Source organism: Lates calcarifer, linkage group LG12, assembly GCF_001640805.2.
Source record: "Lates calcarifer isolate ASB-BC8 linkage group LG12, TLL_Latcal_v3, whole genome shotgun sequence".
NCBI lineage: Eukaryota > Metazoa > Chordata > Actinopteri > Centropomidae > Lates > Lates calcarifer.
Window position 1 is genome coordinate 13,576,894 of NC_066844.1, and position 26,768 is coordinate 13,603,661.

The 26,768-nt window shown below is 41.5% G+C and overlaps 1 protein-coding gene across 9 annotated transcripts in view; it reads left to right on the top strand.

Annotated features, from left to right (window-relative positions):
- The window catches only part of foxp1b (forkhead box P1b), a 150,336-nt gene that overhangs the window by 65,572 nt on the left and 57,996 nt on the right, over positions 1–26,768 (top strand). For all 9 annotated transcript variants that reach the window (XM_051074689.1, XM_051074692.1, XM_051074697.1 and 6 more), the window contains one exon: positions 1,835–2,005. In XM_051074689.1, coding sequence (XP_050930646.1) covers positions 1,847–2,005 — 159 coding nt within the window. In that variant the 5' untranslated portion in view covers positions 1,835–1,846. The remainder of the gene's footprint in view (positions 1–1,834; positions 2,006–26,768) is intronic.

Here is a 26,768-nt window from a genome sequence, read left to right on the forward strand (position 1 = left end):
AACCCGTGCCAGACTGGAGGGGTGAGCCGGGTCAACATCTGTCTGGAGGGAGAGGGGGGCCGGCTCTAGCCCCAGCCCAGAAAACAGGGCCTGTAGGCCGGGCCCAAGCTGCTCAGACAGGCCCCTGAGTGTGGGGGCGTTGTGACACACAACTGAACCGGCACAGGCCACAGTGTCAGATGACTCACTCGGTTATGCTTCTTGCAAGGAGGGCTTCTACAGGAGTGGAGATGTAAACCATAGTGCACTTTGGGTTTGATTTTTTTCTCTGGTGCTGTTTTAGCTCACTGTAGCCCACAACTGCTACTGATGATACTAAGCTGGGACACTGTCCTTGAGAACCAGGGTATAAACCAGTGTTACATAGTGCTGTTTATTTTTTAATAATCCCGCGTCTGGGATTATTATCTCACCTATGCTCTGTAAATAGTCTTATGTGACAAGTTGTCAACCTCAATTTCCTATCTGTCAGCCTGAGTGTGTGTCCCCACAGTGTCTGGGTGTGCGTCTGCATCTTGTTTAGATCTGGATCTCTGGAGACACCGTGCCCGCATAGTTGAGCACATATTAACTCACTCTGGCCTTTCCCTATTACACGCCTTAAATGCAACACCATAAATCTGCATTTAGTTCCATTTTCACCTTCTTTCATGATGAGGCCCAGTGTTTTAAAGGCATTTATTCTGCTTCATATAAATAATTAATCAGCCAAGTTAATTCGCTTCTGCCTGACTTGGTCAGCTTCATTAACCGCCCTGGAATTGGGAGGCTAGATGCGGTGCACCAGTGAGACCTGCGACCAACGCACAATAGCTGTAAATCATTCCACTGATTTGAGGAATACAGGCACTGATATGCACCAGTGTCACTGGCACTCATCCCCAGAAAGGCAAATGGGGGTGGTGTGGGAGAGACACATAGATATGTCTGTCTGGCCTTTGTGTATCCAAAAGCAGAACAGAGGATGTAACATGTAAGCAAATAGCTGTGTATTCGCATTTAACAACGAATACTGCTATTATATTTTGAAATAAAGCAAAAAGCATACAATAGTACATAAAACCACATTTCAGATATTTGTTTGTTGTTCTTTTGAGTTAAGTTATGAAAGACAGCATTTTTCCCAACTACTCTTTATTATTTATATTCAAACCTGTATTTTGGTGTTAATTGAGCACCCCTGAAGGATTTGACTGTTTTTGCTCAGCCTCAGATTGGCTGTTTCTCATGGAGATCCTTTGGCAGGCCTCACACAGTCGCCCTGTTTCCCATTAAAAAGCCATTCTGCCGTGGTTCTTCTGGGAGCCTTGCAAGTAAATATATCCATTTCCATAGAAAGTGTTTTGTTTTGGAGGTCCACTGTTTTCTTGGGCTCCTCTGCTCTCTCTCAACTCAGGTTGGGTTCCTCTCCAATGTGTGCTAGACCCCAACCCCCCACCACCGCACCTCTGCATATACCCCACAATGGAGAACACAAACAAAAACCTGAGTCCCGCTCACTTTTCTCCAGCCCAGCGAGGACTTGTCATCTGCAAAGGATCTGCACCGGAAAAGACAAAACAAAGGAGCAGTTCATTACTCTGTGGAGAAGCAGTCTGTGAGAATGTGTGCGTGTGTGTTTGCCTCATTGCATATGCTACAAGCAAACAAACAAGACACAGGGAAGCACAAACCAATAGGGAAACCTGCAATAAAAGTGAAATTGTGTGGGAAGGATATGACAGATGTTTATAGTTTGGCCCAGAGTTGAAATGCGACCTCATTGCTGTGTGTTTTAACAGCTGTTTCTCTCTGTCTCTGTCCCTGTTTTCTCTCTTTCTGTGTCTTCTCTCAGGTTTTTTAAGTCATGATGCAAGAATCTGGGACGGAGGCGACGAGCAACGGACCAGCCAGTCAAAATGGAGGAGCGAGTGCGGAGGGCGGGTCCAGGGAGGCACGACCCAAGAGTGCCACGCCGTCAGTGGAGGTGACTGCAGCCGACTTCATGCATCTCCAGCAGCACCAGGTAGACCGGTCCCTCCTTCACACCTGTCTTCACTTTATGAAGCCATGTCAACAGCAGGCCTGATCCCCCCCTTAAAGTGCCCCTTAATATTTAATTCCATCTCCAAGTACATCTAGTACATAAACACATTATTATTATTATTTATGTATATTGAGGCCCTTTTTGAATATTTAAAGAAGGGGAAGTGCTCTCTCCGTGTGATTGTGTTTGGTTATGAACGTGTTTATCGTAGCATGCAGCATCTGCATTTTGGTTAAATATTTATAATGGTGTTCTGACATATTTTAAGTATGTAGGTGCCACAGGATTGTGTAGACAGTTAAGAAACCATGATGTCCAATAGGATGACAGCGTTTTCCCCTGGCTCATTGTAAACACACCTCACACTCACAACTAATGCAACACTTTGCTGCGTTAACCAATGAGACGAGGAGATGCACGCCGGTGTTGTCGTCGGCGAAGCCCAAAACATTTTCACCATCTCAGACTTGAGGCAAACAGACAAGCTTTTTCTGTTGGTGTCAGCATTATGTGTGGCACACGACAGTGTGTTTAAGGAAACAACATTGAAAAGATCAGTGTGTCTTGTGCTATCTCGGTCTATCCGACAGGACGACCGCGGTTGTTGTCAGGAGCTGTTTGGTGATGATGCACAGGCTCCGTGCCGCTGTCTGTTGTCACAGCACATCCATCAGGGAGGGCAACAATGCTACAGCATGCTGTTCCAAGCTGTAGCATGGGGGATATGGTGCTGTAGCATATAGAGCAGAGCAATAATTCACCATAATCATTCATAATCTTTCAGCAGAATCATCATGACATTATGATGCGATATTGTGACTCTGTGATACACAGTTCTGTTGTCAGAAATGATGATAACCAGCAAATTGCTTCATATCTTATTTTGACAACACAAGGTATGAAAAATATTTCTTGTAAATAGCTTAGCATTTTGAAAATGCACCGATATCTGACTTGATGTGATATGCAGACCAGTGCAGTTTTAATCAGCTGATATTGCTCTGCCCTATGTATGTATCACTTCAGTAGTTTGTGATTAGCCATATCTTTTAAGTATTGCTCCATTACCCATGCTTTATTTAATTGTAGAGTTGAAAGATGTATGAATAATTGGCAGAGGAGCAAACATACAGTGCAGGCCAAATGTGATGTTTTAGTTGTGGTCATCTTAGTGTACACAGTGTGTGCTTTGGAACGGGATGCCTCTGTTAATCACATTTTTTCAGGGTATTAAGTGGGAGAGTATTGGACTAGATACCAAAGAAGAAGTGTTAGCAGATCAGTAAGTAGAAAGGGCGTGTCAGCATGCTTCCTGCTCCTTAGTCTCAGTGCTAGGCCTTTAGGCTTTTCCAGATCTGCGCTTCATTCCCACTCCCCCAGCTCCAGACCCCGCTCCCAGACCTAACCTCCAACCCATCGTTTTTTCCAGCTCAAAATGAGCATGTCGTCAGTGAGAAAATCACAGCCATACTGAATTCATTACTGCAGTAGTCACACAAAACCATGGATAAAATTTCAATAACTGCAGGCCACAGTTGAGTAAACAGTTGCACTGAAACTTAATTCCTGTTGACTTTTCCTTCATTCTTTGCCAGGGGCACATTCTGATTCGCTCTGCAAAGACAACAGGGTTACAACTTTGATGAATGTGAGGCAGGGGAGAGGGAAAGAGAGAGAGAAAAGTGTCACGGATGTGCACTTGACACCAAGAAAGGATGGAAATAAAGCCTCCCCGCTAGAATAGAGTTAGTCGTCCAAGCATGGTCCCTGTTTTCTAGTCATCCAGAAAGAACTATTACTCTCCAGGATCTGCGCTGGCATTTAAAGGAAGGAAAAATGAACAACTTTCTCTTTCCCATTTCAATGTATTACAGTCACATTTTCTGCCTTCTGCTCTCTACTGTGTCAAATAACGCTTTTTGCTTTATGCCTTTTGAACAAATCCACTGATTAATTTCTGTGGCCTGCATTTGGAGTTGAGACAGAGGGAGGCATATTAATTGTTGTGTGTGATAAATGACACGTGGATGTGGACAGAGGATGCAACGTCTCACTCTCCTGACACTGGGCTTTGATAGGCTACTTACCAGAGTAGTGTTACTGGGAAGGCAGGCAGGCAGTCTTTTTATTCTCCCATTAGACTAACCCAGGATTTTCGCTCATGCACCATGAACCATGTTAATTGTCCCCAGGGCATTACGATCTTCGCTCAATTACTTGATAACTTTTTACTTTTGTGGCATTTCACAGTCTTTCTTTTAAGTTTTATTTGCAGCTTGCACTAATACGCCTCTAACTGACACACTGAGGTTTTTTTTAATTTTTTTATTCTTTGTTCTCCACAAAACATCCAAGATGCTATTACCCCTTTAGGTGAGGCAAAAATCAATCTAGAATCTTCTCAAATGTCTGAGATTCCCCTGAGTGAGCAGGAACAACAAACCTGGCAGTGGCATATCATTTATTCTTATTAGGGGACATAACTATGAAAGACAGTCCTCATTAATAAAGATGGGGGGATGAAATAATTGTAATCTGTTTGATCATCTTGATTCTGACAGGGGAATTCATCTTGTAGACTAGTCAGATTTGGGGGAAGTGGACCATAAGCTTGATTTAAGCATCTCTATTAGTAAGTCAAATACTGTTTGTTAAGAACTAAGGATGGAAAAAAAAGGCTCTGTCTGTCTTTTGAGTTCTTTTTTTTGAGGAACTCTGGTGATATCTGTTGTGTTGTAACGGTTTGAACGTTTGGGTGTGCTTTTAAACATTGTTGTGTATCTTGTTGCTTTTCTTGCTTAATTATTTGCAGTTGTTTGTGCATAACATATGAGTATCTTCTCTTTTTTTAGAGCGTGAGTAGAGTATTTTCATAACATATGTGTTTTCCCCACAATCTGAGTTATGTTGATTTTCTCGGTGTTTTTGTTTGTGTTGCAGAAGTTGTGGTTTTAACGTTATCCACATGAGGAAGTGAAGATACTGTAGGAGAGAAAATACAAAAAGAAAAAAAAAACAAAAGCATGAAAGGGCTTTTGCAATAACCTGTTTTGCGATTTGTAATTTAAATGATTTTGCAACAGGAAGTTGTGTTGTGTAGCTGTAGTAGTCAAATAAACACACAGTGGCAGTGATGATGTTAGAGACTTTGTATCAGCTTTAAGCTTCAGCTTCAGGACATTCAACTCCCTACACATATATCTTGTGATGTATCGTCATTTTCAGCAATACCTTTTCAACATCACACATGCTTAACCATTCAACTCAAAATTTGGTTGATACAACTGTAGAGCATTAAATATTAATATCCTGTCCTGAAGCCCTTTTAATCAAGTTAGAGCGATTTCTAAAATATCAGCCTGTCTCTCGCCCTCTCAGTGATACTACACAAATATATCCCAACAATATCATAAAAGAAAAAAATAAAGCAAGGATGAATAATTGCTCTTCTTTTATTGCATACATATCCAATTCTGCTTTGTCAAACAAGTGCCTTTAAAGCTTTGTTACTTATCACAAGATAAGCCCAGCCCAATTATGAGCTTGTTTTTTTTCCCTCTCTGTCTGCGTGGTTGTGGATTTGTCTGTTGTGTTGCGTGTACAGAGAGGGAGAGAGTGACACGCATCACTGTGGCCACAGAAAGAGCTGAGCGGGCACAGGTTTCCTGTTTGCATAATGCAAGGCTTACACGGTCCCTTGTGGAGGCTTGAGAAGGTGGAAATGCGCATCTTTGCCACAGTCACCAAAAGCTCTGTTCTGCCAAGCTTCAGGGGGAAGTGCTAGATGATAAGCCTCGCTATCGCGTCACACTCACACAGGCGCGTGCACAAACACACGTGAACACACACACACAAACAGAGACATACAGTACACATACAAAACATGGACATGCTCAGAGAGAACAGAGGCCCATAGGCCAGGGCTGGCAATACAGGGCCTGCTGGTTTCTGGCATCCCGTCCACATTATAGGCTAATGGTCAGACTGAGGAAGCTAACAGCGGCAGGTCAGAGAGGAGGCCAGAGAGCGTTTACCGCCTCGCATCTCTGCTAATCGCATGTACTCTGCTGCTGAGCTGAGGGCAAGAGGGAAGGAGTGCTATGCCTGGATTGAAATATGTACAGTGTTATGGTGTTTCACAAGATGAATGCAGCCTTATCACCACACTTTTGAATTGAATTCCTGCCAGTATCTCTGTATTTACTCTGCTACAGAATTATATATCAGTGTAGTGCAGTGTTGAATATTTGACATGTGTGATAAAGGCTTCTTTGCTCTAGGTGCTTTCTGACCGAAAGCTGTGGTGCATTATCCTACTGAATGTGTGCTTCCAACCTGGGCCTTGTCATCTAAGTCTTGCACTATGCAAGTGCGCCTCCACAGAGCAGATCACACTGAAAAGATCCAAGCCCCCACAGTCTTGCTGTGCATATACTCCTCAATCTCAGGTATCTTCATGTATAGTGTTCATATTGTCACAGGAGGCCAAGCACAGGCTCCAACTTATTGGAAAATCTGGCGGAGAGGATAACATCAGTGTTATGACACTGCATATTGCCCTAAATTGCTTTATTGGTAAAATGATAGTGCTCGTCCAATTTGAATAATTTTATGGAATCCCTCACAGAACAGTTTAATTATGTTATCACACAACTGGCAACATCTGTCTTTATACCACGGCACATGACAGTTTTATTACAGGCTGAATTTCTTTGCTGGTTCTGGCAATTGATGTGTGATCTGATTAATAATCACACAGATGGAGGTGAAAATTGAACAGTGATGCGCTGCTATGTCGAAAAAAGGGGGAAATAATTATTAAAGGGAAAAAAAAAACACAGCCCGTGTCAGTGAAAATAGCACAAATATTTTACCAAGACTTAAACCTCTCTCACTTGAAGCATATTGCTTTTTTAAAGCACAGTTGCATGCATTTTTTCTATCAGAGAGAAATCTGTTTAGTCTAGGTGCAACTTTTCAAATCCTTTTGTCACCCGAGTTTTGTTAGTGAGGTTTTGGGAGGTAAACCACCCAGCACCTCTCCTTTGTCTTATGGATGTCTCCAAGACAGCCAGCCTATGAACTCATCCATTTTGTTGAGTCTACCTCCAGCCAGCCGCTCTCCGACTGGGAGGAGATGAAGCACAGGTTGCATCTGTGCCGAAACCCATAGTTTAAAATAGTTGACTGTTGCTCGGGTCGACATCCTGTTTACACACCCTGCTCATGTGGGCAGCAGGAGGGGGATCACAGGAGTTGTTTGACATTGCGGTAATCAGAATGGACTCACATAGGAACACAAACTTGCACACACTCACTCATCTCACATCGTACATCCCATTTTAACAGAGCACAAAGGAAAAAGAAACATAAGGTGAGTAATGTGATTGTTCCAAACATGCATTCTAACATGTTGGTCCCTGACTAGTTTTTAAAGTTAGACTAACTAATTGTTTAGGGCAGTAAAGATGGATTGATTTTCTCTCATTCCACTTAGTTTCCATCAGTATAGTTGACACACCATCTGAATGCACTCCACAGGTTTACATCATTTGAATCAAAGGAACTAACATTGCTGTTCACTTGTGGTTCATTGTTTTGCAAGTTTAATATATCATGTCAAATATGATAAATATAAACATTAAAACAAATGAAATAAATAAAGAGCAACCTGATTTATACAACAATCAAGTGAACAAACAACACTATTTCCTTCATTAGGTTAGGAATTAAGAAGATGGCCACACCAATCTGGATAAATCTGAAAATGCTTTTTATATGTAATATTAACTTGTATTCTCAATAGCATCTTCCTGTTGTTAGCAATGTAAAGGGCATTTGTAAACACATCCATCCGCAGTGGAAAACTGCCAAAACAAAAGAGAAATACTTAAACGTCCTACACTCTGTCCTCTTTTGGACATGCCTTACAGCCAATATCTGGTAAGGAGTTGGACAGCCAGAGCTGTGTCCTTCTACTGAGTCTCGGCATGCCTCTGTTCTGTGCCCTCTTGCTCGCCATCATCACTTATTTTTATTCATTGTAGCCAAACACACAGGTTAGTTGTTCTTATTGACAAAGTTTTCTGTTCCTGTCATTAGACAACTGAACAAATATTTGATCACGCCTCATAAATGCTACATATTAACCAAGGCTAACAATAATTCCTGTGCTACTGAACTGGGGTGTCAACCAAAGCTCTATTTTATGCCAGTAAATGTTTTCAACACATTGGATACATATAAAACAGACCTGTATTGTATGATTAGCCATGTTACTTTCAAAACGAGAAGTCATAGAGATTATTAGAGGTCTTGTTATTTCATTGTAGTACAAAACATTCCATTTCATATTTCATATTTGTGAAAAACTCTGTTTTTGAGTGTAAAAATGGGGGCTTGGTGTGGACAGAAGGCTGAAATGGTTAATGCAGGTAGATTTATGATCATTAACAGTTAATCAGGTTTCAGTGTGAATATGTGTTTGACAGAGATCGACAGTTTATACAGCTAAACAATAGGCAATTTGTAAAATAGTTCAAACACAATCTCAAGAGTCTGCCGTACTCACTGTCACTCACATTACCAAGCAGATTCCTTATATAGGATAATAGATAAAATACATTCAAAATGTCTCAGTGTTGGTTCGGACATATGGTTGGTGGTAGGAGACAAATCTGATTACAGACCACTTCTATACAGGAGTTTTATAATCCAACTGTTGTACATACACATCATCTGACTCCCTAAACTGCTTTCTCATATTAATCTGGATTCTTGTGTGTGTGTAAACATGGTATGTCCCAATGGAAAATGTGTGGATGAGGAAACGTCTCAAGGACGTGTGCAGGTACAAATGTCTCCCATGTAAATGATGCGAGTGTATGCTGGTATCATTAAGAAGAGTGAAGTGGCTCTCATTGTGTGGCGCCCGGATGGTCTTTGATGGCCTCAGCCTGCGTGTTTGTGCTGAAGTGGGCAACTCTAAACTTTGAGCAGGTGTCTGAAGCAGCTGGCTGGAGGCAGACAGGGAAACACGTCTGCGTCAGTTCAGTATTAAATGGCTTAGAGAGAGGCCTCGGCTAGCCAGAGGACTAATGCATCCTCAATGTTTTATTTAAAGTAGTGCCAACAACCGCTTATGAATGCTCCACATCAAGATGCACACACAAATCCTCACACAAGCACACGCACACACACACACACACACACACACAGAGGCACGCAGAGTAATTTTGCGCTGTTTAGCTGAACAACTTGTGTGTTTAGTGTTGTAAATAAGTAACCGTTTTAACAGGGCCTCAGGAGACTGTGGTCGGGAAAGTACATGCTCAGACATGACTGGCTTTAATAGCCATTGTCAAAACACTGTTTAAACAAAACCCTTTCTTCACCCGATTGGAATGTTTACATTTAGTTGAATAATAATGCCATTTTAAGGAGCAGCTATTCTTTAAGGATAGCCAATCTGACCCAATTTATTAGGGATAGACTTAAGGATGCACAGTTCCTCTTGGGAAAACATTCAAGCGCAGGGCCTATTCATTTTTAATGAGAGCACTACTTTAAAAACTTCATAGAATTAATATGTATCAGTGAAGTCTTTCCTGTGCAGAAAACTTCAGGGTAATTAATATTCATAGGCTGTGCTTGTTAACACCCCCAATGCTAGTGCAATGTAGATCCAATTAACATAGAATGGACCCCAAGGATTTGGGCAGATAAGGGTTAAATGAGCTATTGAAATTGAAACTGGGACCGTCTCTTCTTAAAACACTTATTTGTTTCAGTAAGCCCAAATTTTTGTTATAGATGAAGGCATCTTTTGGATGTAAACAGCCACTAAGGTTCATGGAGAGAGTTCATGGAGACTCTGTATGTGCATGTAAAATGTTGACGTGTGTGTGCATGTGCATGCCTAATACACGTAAGCATGCGCACTTGCTCGTATACATGTGTGCATAGAGGGCATCACCTACACAGCCAGGCTAATGTGAAAATCCTGTAGTGAGCCTGGATTTTATCTCTTATTCATAATCTCTTTGCACAATGTGGGTAACAGACATCAGAGTTCATTCTTGGCATCATCCTGCGAGGCCCAGCCAGGCTAGGCGACAGAGGGAGGAAGTACAGGGGTTCTAAGGGGAGCTAGGTGATGGTAGCAAAATACCTGTTTGCCACCTGCTGCCGTTTGTTAGCACACAAACTGCAGATATTGCTCCCTAGAGCATCCCGAGACAGCGGTGGCCACAGCATCTCACTTCTAAAAGAACTCAGTTAAAGACAAGACCACTGAAGTTAATATGCCATACTAATATCATGTTAGTGAAAATAGTAAGTAAATTACTAAGAAGTACTCCAGTGATTTTGGTATTGCCATCCTGTATGGTTGGGGGACTTGTGAAAGACAAATTGACAAAACAACAGTCAGAGCTGAAGCAGCAGAGATCCAAGACATTTTGACTTTCAGACTCTAGTGTGGCTCAAGCTCCAAAACCCTTGATGCTGACATGATCTGGGACAGTTTTTCAGAGCGTGCCCTCCACTACCATGAAATGTGAAACAAATGTTTCCATGTGTAAACTAAACTTAATGTGTAAAATTGGTGCAGTGCCCCTTTAAATTCCACAACAAGTGAAATAATAATAATAATGATAATAATGATTTAGGTTGTATATGTGTGTCAATGTGTATATTGCGTGTAAAATATAGATAGATAGATAGAATTAGCTATTTAAACCCTCAAATTCATGACTGCATTGATGAATGAATAATCTAATTGAATTATCAGGTACAATCTGTTGTTTTTTTTTTGCCTCCTTTGGTTACACAGTATTATGACTTATTGTTTATGATTGGCAGATATCATAGATCGCAGAAGGATTAAAATGAGATATAATGTTTGAACCAGTCTGTCCAGCTGTACATCATCTGTCCATTTTGCTGTATTTGCCTGGAAATGACCTATGGTATGCATCAATCTGCACACTACACACAGCCTGGATGGGCTTTGTGCGTGTTTGGCAATTTTTAACTCTATTAATAATCATCACACCTTGCAAACTATTTTGTATTTACTCTACAGTGGAGTAACTGATAAAAATTTGAGCAGTCAACTAGAACAGTGTTGCTATAGGAATAAGGTTGAATGTAACACAATAAGAACATATGTAATATAGTATTAAATCTTATGTAACAATGTATTAGTATAGAAATTTCAATAGTACACACTCTATATCCCTTTTCTATGATACAGAAAAAACCCCGACAGCTCTGTTTTCGCACAGGGAGGAAAATGATAAACTACCAATGCTGGCAATCAAATGAGCCTTCATTGAAGTAAATATGCATGGACAGCCACACCGTGTATAGGTCTCTTAGAGTAAATTTGATTGTTTGACATGCATACACCCATCAAAGTATCTATCAGTGATTAATAACAACCCCCTTGCACGTTCAGCAGTGACATGGCCTCTATTTGAGAGAAAAATGGCACAGGTCGGTATTCAGTGGTGAATAGCTGTATACCATTTAGAGAATGATATGGCCTGATGGGATGTCTCGCCATAAATAATAGTGATGGCACCTCTGCATCCTGTGAATGACATGTGCCATAAATACTTGGCCCGGCCAGAGACAATGGTTCATATAAATCCTCATGCAATCTTTTTTTTTCTCTGTGCAAAAAGATATATATTATTTAAATGGACAATAAAAACAAACGTTTTTTCCTCCTCAGTTGGAGGCAGAGAGACCTCCGGAGCAGGACAATGTGTGCCGCTCCCTCGTTGTGGTCTCTGATGTGCTGTTGTTATTTGCTTGTTTACAATCTTTGACATGATGTAATGGGATGGCTGTGAAAGTACTAGCCAGTAAATGGCACAGAAAATAAGACAGTCCTTTATGTCTCCCCCCTCCTCTTTTCTCTTTCTCCCCCCCCCCTTTTTTTCCTTGTTTTTCTCGGCAAACAAGGAATATGTTCTGCATTTGACTGAAGGAACATGAGCCTTGAATATAAGTAACTGTTTTTTGCATTAGGTTCTCCCTGGAGGTAGGGGGGAAAATATCATGTCCCTGCGTGAAATGTGAATGTGAAATCTAGCAGAAAGAAATATTTATGACCATTTTCTGCTTGATTAGAGCTGGATGACATGCCTTAGGAGACAGTGAGTGGACAAAAGGCAGCAGTGCTGCTTCTGGGCAGATGTTAAAGGAAGAGTTGTTTAGGGAGGAGGGCATTCTGTCCAGGGGCTCTGCTTGGATGCCTTTGTGTTTGTGTGTGTGTGTGTGTATGTGTCTGTGTGTCTGTGGGTGGGATAGGGTTTTGGGGGGGGCGTGGGGCACGGAGGGTCGTGTTTGAAGCATGGTAGAGGAAATTGAGTAAGTCCAACAGGAGTGTACTGGGAGGCAGATGGAGAGCACACAAGATCAATCACTGGTCTTGTTCTCAGATGCACACAATACAAGTAATGTCTCTCAGATGCTACATTTAATATCTAAAACACTAATAAAACTCTGATACACTGAGAAACAAAATCACACTGGTATGTGTTTTGATGTTTTACACATTTCACTTCTGGCAACAATTTATCAACCAATCAAGGTCAACTGGGATTTAGTCCAAGATGCAGTGAACTGTTTGATGTTGCTGCAGTGGTTGTCAGCTATTTGACTTTGATTTCACTGCTACTGTCCAGTGTCAAGAAACTGCCTGCTCTTTGGGGCAGGATACTAACTTACTACGTACTTCATACTAACCAGTGTACAGTACTCAGTCAATAATCAGTGCATGCTGTGCACCCTCGTTATGATTCTGCACAGTACTGACATCAAATAAAATATATTTATACAGTGCTTCAGATGGTGTGCTCATTCTCCAAAACAACACAGATGAAACTCAAATTTAGATTACTTTTATCTGATGATACAGAATTTTGTAAACCATTTACAGTTCTACAAGCCTAAGTTAATTTGGACACAGTAGCCGACACTGTGCCACAGTATCAGTGCTTGATGTGCTGTCTGTATTTTTCTTAATTAGCAAAATTCAGATACCAGTAGCCCTGCTTCAACAAATGTAGTGTCAAAATAAATCATCTGTCATTTATCAGTTACTAATTCCCCATCTTACCTGAACTTTACTTGAATCACTGTTGCTTTCTATAGGATAGACCCTCATGTATGACAGGCACACCTTAAATTGTGATTTGATTTTACGTTGGTATCATTGGTAAATAATTATTAACTAAGCATAGCTGAATTTCAAAGAGAGCCTTGTGTTGGAAGTGTTACTTGATCAGTTAGGAATTACTAAAAGTCGGAAATTATTTAACTTTTAAATATTTCCAGATCTCATGTGCACACTGTAGAGTTGAACAGCTTCAGTGAAAGTAAGGGACATCAAATTCATGGCAGTATTTAAGCAGGATGGAAATTTTAGTTGTCATTATTCTGCACAATACCTTATTATACACAGTACGTGCCTTTCAAAAGCTAAAATTGGCCCTTAGAAACTTGATACTGTGTAGAATAAATTCCTCTGTCAACTTAATGCTGTTTTCTCTGTACATTAGCATATTTTATGCTCTGTACATAATATTAGCATAGATTGCATACAGTAATGGAAAGGGCCAAAACAAGGATTATTGAGAACCTACAGGGCCCACGCATGGATAATTGAGTTGTATGGAAATATAACTGCATAAGACACCTGGTCTGAGCAATTTTGTGTTTGCAACTGCTGTCAGTGGGTATCTGTCTTATTATGGCACTATATGTTATTCCGCGAGTGTGTTAGCGTGTTAATGTGTCGTCAAAAAGATATGTTCTCAGTACCAATGCAGAGGTATTTCCCTGCTGTCTGCACCTATTGATGCAACGTCTTGTCAGACAATACCCCACAATACAATATTTTGGATAATTAAACACACAAAGACTCAGTATTCCCGTGTTAGGCCTGGGCTAAACACCTCAGTAATCATCTCCACTTGCAACAGGCTTATCAGTGTTGTAGAGCACCAGGACAAGTGCCAACATATAAATAATCAGTTAATTACTGTATTGATGCAATTGTCTTCATTGCACAAGCAACCCGTCTTTGGCAGGAGGTTGTTTGTGTTTAGATTGGAGCCTGTGACAGGGGAGAAGCCACAGCTCTTAGAGCCATTTCCAATGGATCAGAGAAGTACAAAATTGAGAGTATGATTAATTTTTCAATTTCTCTCTGCGGATATCTAATAATTGTGCCCATAGATAGCCAAAGGCTCTTATTAAACATTAACATGCAAAAAGAAGAGTTAGAATCAGAAAGATGGTATTTTGGATTGAATAATGTAAAATATCTGTAGGGCAACAGGGAAAGAAGCAAACTAGTCCAGGTTTATTCTTCAAATGTTTTCCACCACCGCAATGTCTACTCCTAATTACTGAGCTCTTATCTGCACACTCAACACTATGTTTATTTTTCCTCATTGCTAAATGCAAATTTCTCTAACCTTTTAATAACATGTACATGTCAGTAATTTTTAAACTGAATCATTAGAAATGTCAGTTGGACGCTGCCAGGATTGTGTTTTTAATTGGTATGTAACTCTACTGGACAGACAAGTTTTTATTTTTTAATTCAAAGTTTTTGATAATTAATGTGAGGCTGTCTCCAGCATATAAATACTTGTTTCTCTTGATCTGGTAAAGGCAGTGTTGAGAGGCACATGGTTCTTATTAAAATACATCAGCGTGTTATCTCCCTACTTTACAATAGAGAGACACTTTGCCTTTAAGAAGCTGAGTCTTAGAGGAGGTTCCACTCTCAGGTCTCACTCTTGTCTTCTTTTCTCTCTTTTTCTGTCTTTCTCGGCTTCTCCCCATGCTGTCTCCATCACTTTGCTCACTTCCACATAATATCATCTTCATCTCAGATAGCTGTGGCACACAGGGGAACTGCATTTGTTGATCAGATTTGGCTTGGCTGACGCCTCCTCCCCAGAAGTGTGGGGATGTGCGTGTAATGCTTGCCTGAGCCCCAGCCATCACTGGCTGATTGAGTGATCCTGCCTGTCACAGGACAAGATAACCACATCAGTAAATACTCTGCAGTCCTCGGCTCCTCACCGCCATCCGCCACTACCAGGGGCAGCGCTGCACTCCACAAACACTGATGCATTGATTTCCAGCTCTGGGTTGTGTCACAAGACTAAAAACCCAAATCCTGGTACATATTCTCTTATCAGTCATTTTCTGTCATAGCTACAAAGGGTGTACGTAAAAGCACATTCCATATTTAACACATAGCCATATTGTACCAGCTCTCTGCTCTTCCAAAGGGAATTCTTACTCAAGTTACAGTTAGCTTTCTTCTCAATTTGATGAGGTCTCTAGCTGATATCACACCACCAGACTCCGGTTTCACAGTGCGATCTTTTGATATTCCCCTCTCTTCAAAACATCACTGGCATGGAAGACGGATTGAATTAGCGATTTGTGGTGTATTTATCTCGATCTGAGAGTAATTTGGTGCTCTCTGTCTTAGCACTCAAGCTCAATGAAAACAATAAATGGTGTCCTTATCTTCTGGAGTGAAATCAAGATAGGCACAGGAGGCTGTGAGTTATTTGTGGTTGATTTGAAGGGAAAGGAGGGACAGGAAATGGATACCCCTCTCACATTACCTCTTGCCATACAGCGGGAAGAGAGGGAGAGGCAGAAGGAGGGAAGGTTTTTTAATCAGCAGAAAGCTGTGCTTCTAATGTAAAAGTGTCAAAGATGTGCCTCAACCCTGCAATGAGTGAAATCTGGTCAAGTCTTGTGTTAAATTGAAAACGGGGCTGCTGGGATTTGGAGGTTAGGGGACAGGGGACTCTGTGGCAGTGGCATCTTGGTCAATTATCACAGTCTCCTGTGCTCTGTCCCACCCTTGAGGCCTCCTCTCCTCTGTCTGTCTGGCCCACTACACAACCAAGAGCATAAGGAAACCCCCCCAAAAAAACAAGTAGTAGTGGATTTTGAACATGAGCAAATGTTTCTTAAACAGTTGATTTTCAAGTGAAGCGGTTATTCTTCTCTAAATCAAGCACATGGCCTCAGACATTTTTGCTTTGAATCTCAACTGCAGGTGATTACAGAAATTTAAAAACAAAAAACTGCCACATGTGTCTCTGTTCTTCCCCATGCCCTGCTTGTAGAAGCCTTGCACTTAATGCTCTCGCTGCAGCTGCATGTCCCGGCATATCCCAGCAGCCTCTCTGGCTGGAGAGAAAAGGATCACTTCCTGGCAGGTGCGATGTGGGGAGCCACAGCTCCTGCATTTTTGCTGACTCGTACCGAGTGGAAAAAAAAATTGTAAACTAGAGGAGGGGGAAAAAAATGAAAGTTACCCTACTACTCTATTTATATGTGTATGTGTGCAGTCTATTTTAACCACCTGAGCGGGAGCCAGAAAGCCAGCACTTGCCCCATATTTTAACCAGATGTTGAGGAGGGGAAGAAAAGCCCCACAAGAGTCTTGCAATCAAAATAATTATCTTTATGGGTGGATGTTTACAAAGTGTTAATGTGATATTCTGCAGGCAGACTAACTGAGTAGGCTTTTATGTGTTAAACATGATGAATGCATCTGTCTATTGAAAGACCAACACCTTTTGCTTTATAAAAGCAATGCAGTTTATAAATGTCTTTACAGCTTTCTTCAAAAGAGGGAAAGAACATGCATGATCCTCCTCCTCTCTGTCTCACTTCCCCCTTTTTCCCTACTATGAATCACAGCAGACGGGACAGACAGGAGTGGATGCGGCCTCTTTGATAGACAGTCAAAGAAGCAACAGCCGTGATTTGTAGCTACAGGGAAACAGTACTGCTGTAACCTGTCCCCTTGCCAGGCATTCATATCAGATGGAGGCAAAGGTGCAGGCATTTGAGCATATTTTCATGGTAGTTCATGTTTCTCAAGATCAAATTGTGAATTATATTCTGATTCTATATCATTTATTTATTTATTTATTTATTTATTTATTTATCACCTGATTGGGAAATTTACAGTATGTAGGCAGACATCTAATAGAATGTGCTCATTTTGCACATTAGCTTCAGGGGAGTTTGTGTTTTTGGAGCACATTAGCTTTGCTGCATTGTAGTTTGACAGACGTTTTCTCCCAGGAATCAGTGTTTAATTTGAATAATCACAAAAAATGTGTTCTTTTGGTTTGCGGGGACATCAGTGTCCCAGCTGAATAAAGAAGTAAATGAGGGGAAGAAAAACAGGTAATTATGCTGAAGCAGCAAATGAATGACCCACTGACCCTTAATCCTAATTGATTTTGTAGAGGCAAATTGTTTTTATTACCCATTTTGATGTATTTTTGCTAACTGTCTCTTTTTTTTTTAGATGTAGTTAATTGGTTATGTGAATAAAGAATCAAATACTAGAAACAGGGAGGGAGGAAGTCTGTGTCTCTTCCATTTACCAGCAAGGCAATTATAGTTGGCAGCTTGCACTTTATGCAGTGATGTCATATCCTGGAAGAAGAGCAAAGACTTCACCTCCCACCAGAGTCATTATACCCACAATGTTATTTAGCTTTATTTACTGTTTAAAAACCATGCATGCATAACATTAACATACTGTAGGCTGTTTGGTGGAATAGTTAGGCTTGTAGACACACAAATTATGCAAATGAAAAAATGAAAGCTAAAAAAAAAAGTCAGCAGCAGCTGTGTGTATATCAGAAACAGCATTGCTTTGTGAGTGTCTGCCCTGGGTCAGGCCATCAACCTCACAAACCGTTGCAAATATGTGGCGGTCAGCGAGTGTACTGCGTGTGCAAGCGCACTGTCTGGGTGATGACATGTGCAACTTTGCATGTAAATTCTTAGGCGATTCACCTCCAAGTGAACCTACTGAGAGCGATTCTAGCGCTGGCTTAAAGACAGAGGTGTGTTTTTATGACTAGGTGAGGCACGTCCTCACCAAGGCCCTCAAGCACTGTATCCCTCTACCCTCCCCTTTAATCACTGTATCAACTGCTCTCATAAACTCCATGAGCTGTGTATTAGTGTGTGTGTGTTTGTGCATGTGTTTAAACGTGTGTGTGTAAATGCTGTGTGCATGCGTCCGTGAGCATGTGCCCTTCCTTGTTTCCCCATTTTTAAACTTAATCAGCAAAAATAAAAGCCGTTGTAAGCTAGCTCATATTAAAGAGGTGATTATTGGTAATAAATACTTTTTATACATACTTATTACAGAGGCAGTTTTCTTCTTGCGCTTAATGAGAGTAATTTGATTTGCTTGAGAGATTACAGTTTCCTAGAATTAATGCGGCAATCCCCATTCCAAGATAGAGTGAGATCTAAGATTCTTCACAGGTCGTGTGCTGCTAGATGCACCCCTCTCACATAGCAGCTAATGGAGTTGAACAGCAGTCTGTCATTCCCCCGCCCACCACCCCAGCAGCTCTATAGCCCACATGCCCTTGGTTCCTGCAGTGCTTGTTGTTTGGGCTACTTCTGCCACCTGCATTTTACTTTTACCTTTTATTCACACAACCGCCACTAAGTAGCTCTTTCAGAAAAACTGGGGGTGGGGTGGTAATTTATTGTATATTTGCAATGTTCCATTCTCAATGAAAATTCAACATCTGGACAAATTACTCACCCAATTGCACTAATTCAAATGTCAGGATCTTTTTTTTTTTTTTTTTAACCATAGTTTTTCTCCCCTGTCTTATTTCCTCAGTTTGTGGTAGTTTAATATTTCCATCACATGTTTATGTAAGCCCTTCAAGCTTAGTGCATAACTTAATTTGAGCTGTGATCATCTTCTCCTGCGACATTTATTGAAGCCTGCAGCCTGCAGGTCTCAGCGCCTAAAGCTGAAGGTGGCTCAGGCAGATTGAGGGCGGCCAATTCTGTCAGTGCAGTGCACTCCGCATGTTAATTAAGGTTTAGAAAAGTGCTTACACTCAAAGGACTTTTTTTCCATGACTTGTTAGTCCATAAACACTCCAGAACAAGGCTGAAGTGAAAGAGGATTTGTAAATCAGAATTGTAGAATTCTAAACTATGAATGTGGTTGAATGAGAAGTCCCAGAGTACCTAAGACTTTATCTTTAGTGGTAGATAGACTCTGCATCGACTGTCACAGATCAGGTATAGCCTTAAAGCTGAAGGAAACTCAAAACCATTAATTTGTCATTGAATGGGTGTTGATTGTGTTGGTGGCCTTGCCATCAGCCCCTACAAATGGCACCAAATGTTCAGCATTTCCCCGCTCGTTCCCAATCTTTCTAACATTTCTTTGCTGTTTCAGTTGCTCAGTTCTGAACAGTCAAAGATGGGGATGGATTACTGTTATTTAGGGCTTCACCATTATGTCTAGTTGTCAGGTTCATTAATCAGCTAGTCTACTTGAGAGGAACATGAAACATGAATGTAAAATTAAACGTACATTGGCCGTAGCTTTAGGTGGTTGTGTAACAGTTTTCTTGGCTCTCTGCCATTTGTAGCCTCGTATACAGGCCCTCACTGCAAGCTACAAACCAGTTTTGCCAATTACTGGGTTGTTGTGTTGAATAATTTTTATGCATGTGTTGTAGCAGGTGACATTGCTAAGGTGTTTTCACGCCACGCCAATGCAAAATAAACAAGCTTTCCATTCGGTTGCATTTGGGGTTGGACATTGGAAGGATCCTCTGCTGGATTTTCAGTATTGGATATATGGATTGAAGTTGTTTAAGCTCATCTTGCTTAAACATACATTTTGTGGCTGTGGAAGTCGTCAGTTACAATGGTTGCTGTCTGCAACATAAAGTATGCGTTTTGTCGTTTGACATCCTTAGACTGTGGCACAGTCCTCTTGATTGTATTTGCATATAAGTAAAAGCATCCTGGTGGTCAGAAAACCCCCTTGTAGCAGTTATTTACAGTTTTTGTTTTTGTAACTTCTCACGTTTTAAACAGTGCATTACACAATAATCTACGTACACACTAAACGTGATTATAGATAGAAGTCTTTTATAGCTCTAAATTAGCCTTGTTGTCTATGTTGCAAATTGAGAGAGTGAGGGTTCTCAGCCTCTTTGGCACCAGAACTGTCAGTCTTTGTTTCACCTTCCACATCTACCACCTACCAAGTCAGTGGTAGTTTAATAATTCCTGGCATAAAAGAAGCAGTTTGTGAACCACCAAAAAAGTGAGGCCCACCATGCGTCACATCCTCTGCCTGTGAGACTATAACACATTACTGTCCAGTGTGACTGGTGATGTGTCTGGACCCTGCTGGAGATTACCCCTCTTTATGGCTGGAGCAATCAGATTTTTTTTCTTCCTTTTTTCCCTTCCCTTTCTTTATTCCTGGCGGCATAGGATCATATTACCCATCTTGGAATGACTTCAACAGAGACACTGCTATTCCCAGGGAGCTGTCTCTCCCTGCTGCAACTCAATCCATAGCCAATTGGACTGGCCCGTGATTTATAGAAAATCCTCTCCTTCGGACAAACTCTCGCTCCACACAGACACACGCACACACACACGCACACACACACACACACACACACACACACACACACACACACACGCACACTGGGAATTCTCCCTCAGCAGCTCATGATGTGTCAGGTCTCAGGTCAGGACAGTTCAAGGCAGTGAGCATCAGTGGGAAAAGATATGCAGTCACAAACCACAGAAAGCCTCACCATAAAGGCTATGGTAAGGTTCTTACAAGATACATAAAACCATAGAGGGATGAAGAAGGATTTTTTTGTGGTTTCTTAATGAAATCAAGAGCAGATATTTGTCTGCTCTTTGGGCAGATGTCATTACAAATCCATCTTCAAGGGAGCAGTCAAAATTTGCTTTGGGCAGTGTCACGCTTGTTGTCTGCTTTACTGATTAGCAGGATTATTCATCTAGATGAGTTACTTTTGCATCTACACTGAGTTAATCAACATGCCCTGTGGTGCAGAGGCCGAAGAGTGGTCAGCTGACAACACAGGGCATCAGTTCAGGCCCCAAGCACTGTGACACTCCATGACTGTGGCAGCTGTCTGATCTCTCTTTCACCTTCTCGCGCACCATCCTATAGCTGTGTGCAGACTACATTCATCTATATTCACCACAACTAAATTGGAAGATTTAGGAGGTTTTACGGGTCCTATCCTGGAGGTCTCGAGTGTATCAATAATGTTGAGTCCTCCGTCTATGAGACCAGGGCAGATAGATCTTCCCATTCTAAACAATATCATTCAAGCATGATAAAATCTGCTCACAGTATTCTAGGTCTCACGCTGGGTTTTTGGAAGCGCCCGTTTTCCCAAGCACAACACTCCCCGTTACAAAGTGATGCAACATTTCGACCGAAGATGAAATCGGGAGGAGCGCGTGTTTTCTAACAGTCCATCTAAGCACCCAGCACAGTTGGCATGCCTCTGCTCTTTTCCTCCCACTTTATCAACTTGACGGATATTATCGCCGTATTCACTGGTGGGCATCCTGAGGCATCATACACTCTGAACAAAAAGCTAAGGTCAGGGAGAGAGGGGCTACTGAGATCTGGCTGCTGCATTGTTCCCAGATCATTTGTGCTTTTGCCTTCTTATTTTTTTATGACTCTTTTTAGCTCATTTTATCCTCCTCTCATTCTCATACTTAGGTTTTTTTTTTCTCTTCTTACCCATCTGCCTCTAAATGACACCTAAGCATTGACTGCTCCTCCGACTGATTTGCCTGTGTGTGACCTCCCCCCTTTAGTGGAGTCATTCACAGGCAATGCTAAAGTAGAATGCCTGGCTCTTGGCGGGTAGACATAAGAGAGAGTGACACGCGGCTGTGCGCTGATAGACTTTCCACTGGAGTGGATTAAATCAGCATCAGGCTAGTGGAGCTGATTACCCCAATATGAAAATGCAGTATCTTAATGGTACATATTTTCATGAGGCAGCCCAGTTGCCTTTCATTTTGCAGCTAATATGTCTATTCTTATGAGTCATTTACTTCTTTAATTACCTTTAGCAGCAGATGCACAATGGTGTATTAATGTGAATGATTTTTACTGCCACTTTATCATACTGAGCCTGTGAAGTTGAAAGGCGTAATTGAGGTGGAAGAGCGACTCATGAGAGAAACAATATTTAGTTGACAGCTCCTCTTGTACTCTGGGAGGGTGTTTATGAGTTTACACCGCACTAAAGCTGTAATAAACACAGTATTCGTTTAATAATGGCGGGGTACGGAAATGCTTTCACTGAGATCCGCTCAGTTATTGAATCATCCCGGGAAGTTTTTTGGTATAATCAGACCACACTGTGCATGTGTACGTATTCACTTGCACATTGTTGCATGTGTCTCATCATTGTGTCATTGCATGCGTTTTTTGCGGGTAATGAAATAACTGTTTGCAGCAAGCAAAACCTTATTTGCTGTTCCCCCGTTTGCAGCATGTGCAACTCTGACAATCCATGTAATTTGCATGTGTGTGCTTGTGGTGTGCCTGTCTGTTTTGTCTGCAGCTTGTGTACTTTCCTTGGTGTGATTTTCTGATCCAGACCACTCTGAATAGAGGCCTTCTTTAGCCATCTGTTGTTAAGCTGCTGGCTAAGCAAGGCTGGGGAATCCAAACAAACGCCGAGCACACAGCAAACGGAAGCTGTCAGGCCAGCATAGCTGAGCTGACCTCGCCGGGCTGGGGGAGGGTGGAGGGGGGGTGACCCCTCTGTACCAGGCTCCGAGCGTCCGAACCGCCTGGTTGGGGCACTGTTTACCCTCCCCTCTGCACCTCCTGCAACCTCCGCCTCTCCTCTGATACATTCTGTTTTTTTCTCTCTCTTTCTATCTCCCTTTTACCTCTCTTTTCTGTTTCACACTTGTATTCTCTTCCTCCATCTGTCCGATCCCCCCCACCTCCACCCCTCCTCTCCCTCTTTTCACTCCACTCCCTCCATCATCAGTCCTGCTTCACAGCCCCCTCTCTTCTATCTCCACTCACAGTTAATAACTTTGCTTTCGTCTTGTTTTTCTTACAGTCATTTTTTTTCTCCAAAAAACATTTGTCAGAGCAATGCGTTACCTGTTATTGGGAGAGAGAGGGGTGGAGAGGGTTACAGGGGGAGGTGTGTTGGACAACAATTTTTTTTTTTTTTTTTATTGAAGTCAGACTTTGTCTTATGTAAGTGCACGCACTGCCTTATTGTTTAAACGCGGATATTTGAAATGTTTAGTGTTGTCATAAATATTAATAGATTAGTTGAAAAGTGCAGTGAAGGAAGGGAATCTAATGGTTTGAAGTGGGTATAAAACGTTGATTTATTTATGTATTCTACATGAATTAGTTTGGAAATCTAAACACAGACTGGAGAGTGTTGTTGCGAGGGCCCTGTAATGCGCAAGGTTTGAGCATCAGGGCCTGTTTTCCATGTGGAGTGGCTTTTTGGAAATGGCATTAATTATATACTTACTGGGAAACCAGACTTTCCCTGCTTTGCATTGCAGATAAACGTCTGTATTACTGAGGAAAAGAGAAAGAAAAAAACGCAATTAATATAAATAGACATGATCCTCGCTGCTTATCCGCTTACACGTTTAAAAATCACCCCCCTGCCAAAAAATAAAAAAATTATATGCATTTCAATTAAAATGACAGTATTCCAAGTGAATTCCATAGCTATATGTTTGCATAGTCAATACTTGTCTAGCATTATACCATATATGATTGGATAACTTTGCTTCCTTGCTCTGCCTGTGGAAGGATACTACTTAAGCTTTACATACTAGCAAATTATGTGGAGAAGCCAGCCTATTGGCTTGGTTAGACAATGGCTGAAGAGCAGAGGGCCTTGTCTTTGAAAAGGAAACAGCAGAAGTGATAAATGTCAGGTGAGTTGAGACGTGCAATCAGTCAGAAAGTCAAGCAGATAACCTTGACATTTAGGCTGCTGGCTGTTGAAACCCCACAGAGGCTGCAGAGTGAGACTAGAGGGGCCGGTGTCTTCTGAGCCGGACTACATTAAGAGCTAACCTATTAGTTGTGTTGTTGCTGCCTGTCTCTGAGCTCCACTCTCCTGCCTAATAAAGCCTGGCGAAACATGGCCGTTGTGTAAATACACTGAAGCACACACACACACACACACACACACAAGTACGGAAACACACAAACAGATGCAGATCTCGTTCCTTCTGCTTTTCCCGGTGAGTGGCCGCAGGGATCCGGTTACACCTGCTCGCACATCTTCTAGCAATTAGGAGCAATCTGCTTGAAACCATTTCACGTTCAAGGTCTTCCCCAGCTGTGGCGAGAGGAGGAGGTCTCTCTGTTGATGGGCCTGAACAAACATCGTTGGCCTCGTCGTTTCCCACTGTCTGACTCCCGGTGGAGACACCCCAAATGATTCCCCCCTGAATGTTTTCCCCATCACATTTACCCATATCATGTCTATTTTCTCTGGACATTTTATCACATTCCTTTTCTATTTGTCTGTCATTGACAAAATGTGATTTGAGCGGTATGTGTCTGTCACGTGAAGCAAATGGAGTGATTCAGATGCCTCCCTTGGATTTGGGCTATTGATGTTATTTTTGGTTGTTACTGGGTCACTAAAGTTACATAAAGAGAGAACAGAGAGAAACATATCTGAAATATGTCTGTGTCTTTTTTTTTTATTGTGGGAAAAGGTGCAGTGAGGGATTCAGCAGAGAGCCGACTTTACTGTGTGGCAACGCTCTGAGTTGGGATTTGTAAGACACCCAGAGCTGGCTTTAGCAGCAGGAAACCCCAAAGCCTGTAAATAATCCACATGTGCAGACTGCACATAAAGACATCCAGTACTTAGCAGTTCCCTTATCACAGCGTGATAGCCTAGGGACATAAGAGACGCTCCTGCCTCTGTTCACTAATATGGTGTGAAAGTAGATGCAGATAAAACGCCTGTTGTTTATTGAGGAAGTTGCGTTAACATGGGGAAGAGGGTGTGAACTTTGAACGCATTTGAAATGGGGGGGGAAATAAAAAGAGGATTGCAAATGACAAGGATACCAAATTGCAACGCCTTTGTTGCTGATAAAACCTTGTCATGTGCCAGAGGGTGTTTTCTAATCAAAAGCACCTGGAGGGTTCACTCCCTCTGTGGTGTGTGTGAGTGTGTGCATGTGTGCATATTTGTGTGCATGTAGACACAGACAATGAATGTATGCATGGTGTGTGAATGTAGGCGTCTGCACTTGTGTTCTTATTCCAGTAACAAGCTTGCTTTCCAAACAACTTCAGTTTGAGATTATAACAGGTCTACTGTAGTCCTGCATTCTTAAGCAGAAGGTGATGTAAACTGCACAAATCCAATTTATATCTCAACACACAATATTACAAATTCTTCTTTTCTTTGTTCTTTTTTAACCGTTAAGTAAATTTCCAGTGATTATACAATTAAAAAAAACTATGAGTCAGAAAATACAAAGTATAAAACAATGAGTCTTTCACCATTTACCATGTGTGCAATGCAGTTCTCGGGACAGCCTACTGTAACTTTGTAGCTGATCAGTTTAAGCTGATCTGTCACTTGATTTTAGCTATTATACTCCTCTGCGTGTTCAAAGCCTCGCACCTGTCATCAGTTTCCAGTTTATCACATTTTGTCTGGTGCAGCTCTTACGCTTGCATGTCTATCAAGCGTCCACTTGTTTGAATGGGAGATCAAAAGAAGATAAATTCCAGAGGAGGAGGAGGAGGAGGAAGAGGAGGAGGAGGAGGGGCAGAGCTCTGAAATAGAGGAGTGGGTGCTGTGTAAACACTGCAGTGACAGTTCACAATAGGTTATTTTAGCCCAGCATTAGGCCTCTGAAAAGTCATGCCAGCTCCAGTGGCCTTTTTAAAAATACAAACATGACTGCAACATTCCCAAGCGTGGAGCAGACCCCACAACACCGGTTTTCAGCCTGTTCGCCTGTTAGTCTCATCATATTTCATACCAACAACAGCATTTACTCATCTTTCTATCTTTGGTTTTCAAAAGGCACATTTTAAAGTTATTAAGCCAACATCTCCAGGCATGTGCTGTCAGGCAGCAGTGTGATTTCAGTTCATTTGCCCATGTCAGGATGATCACTGACTACGATTTGCACAGTCCATGATCACATAATTACAGCCCTTACTTTAATTGGAAGAGAATAATTTGAGGAAGGTGTTGACACGAATAGCAGGAGGCTGTTGTCATTTTTACATTTACATTTACATTGCAATGTTGCAAAATGCCATCATTGTCTAAATTGTCATGTGAATCCTCCACTTTAAGAAGAACACATTTCATAAGTCAGTCATGGTAATCCTATAATATGTAACTTTCCTGCTGTTGTATATAAATAATATATACAAGGACAAAACAAAGTAGTTCAAACACACTAACACACATCTGGACACTGTGGTGGTCAAGCTTAGGTGCTGATTGCATAATATTAATGGTGATACTTGCTTATATCACCGCTGTTATTACTATTAAAATTTGAATGTACTTGCTAACAAGCTATTATGGCAATGCCACTATTTCCGCATCTACTTGTAGTGGCTGATCATTGAGCAAGTTTGAAGTTTGCTTTTTTTTTTAACAGATGACACTGAGGGAAGACTTCCCAGAAATGTATCTCTTCATCCATTACTGTCTGAACTTCCTATCATATCCTGTTGACTCAACTCTCTTTGTTCCAACACCCTCGGTTGTAAACCCAGACACACCGCACACACATTTCACTGCATGTGTCATCAGTTACA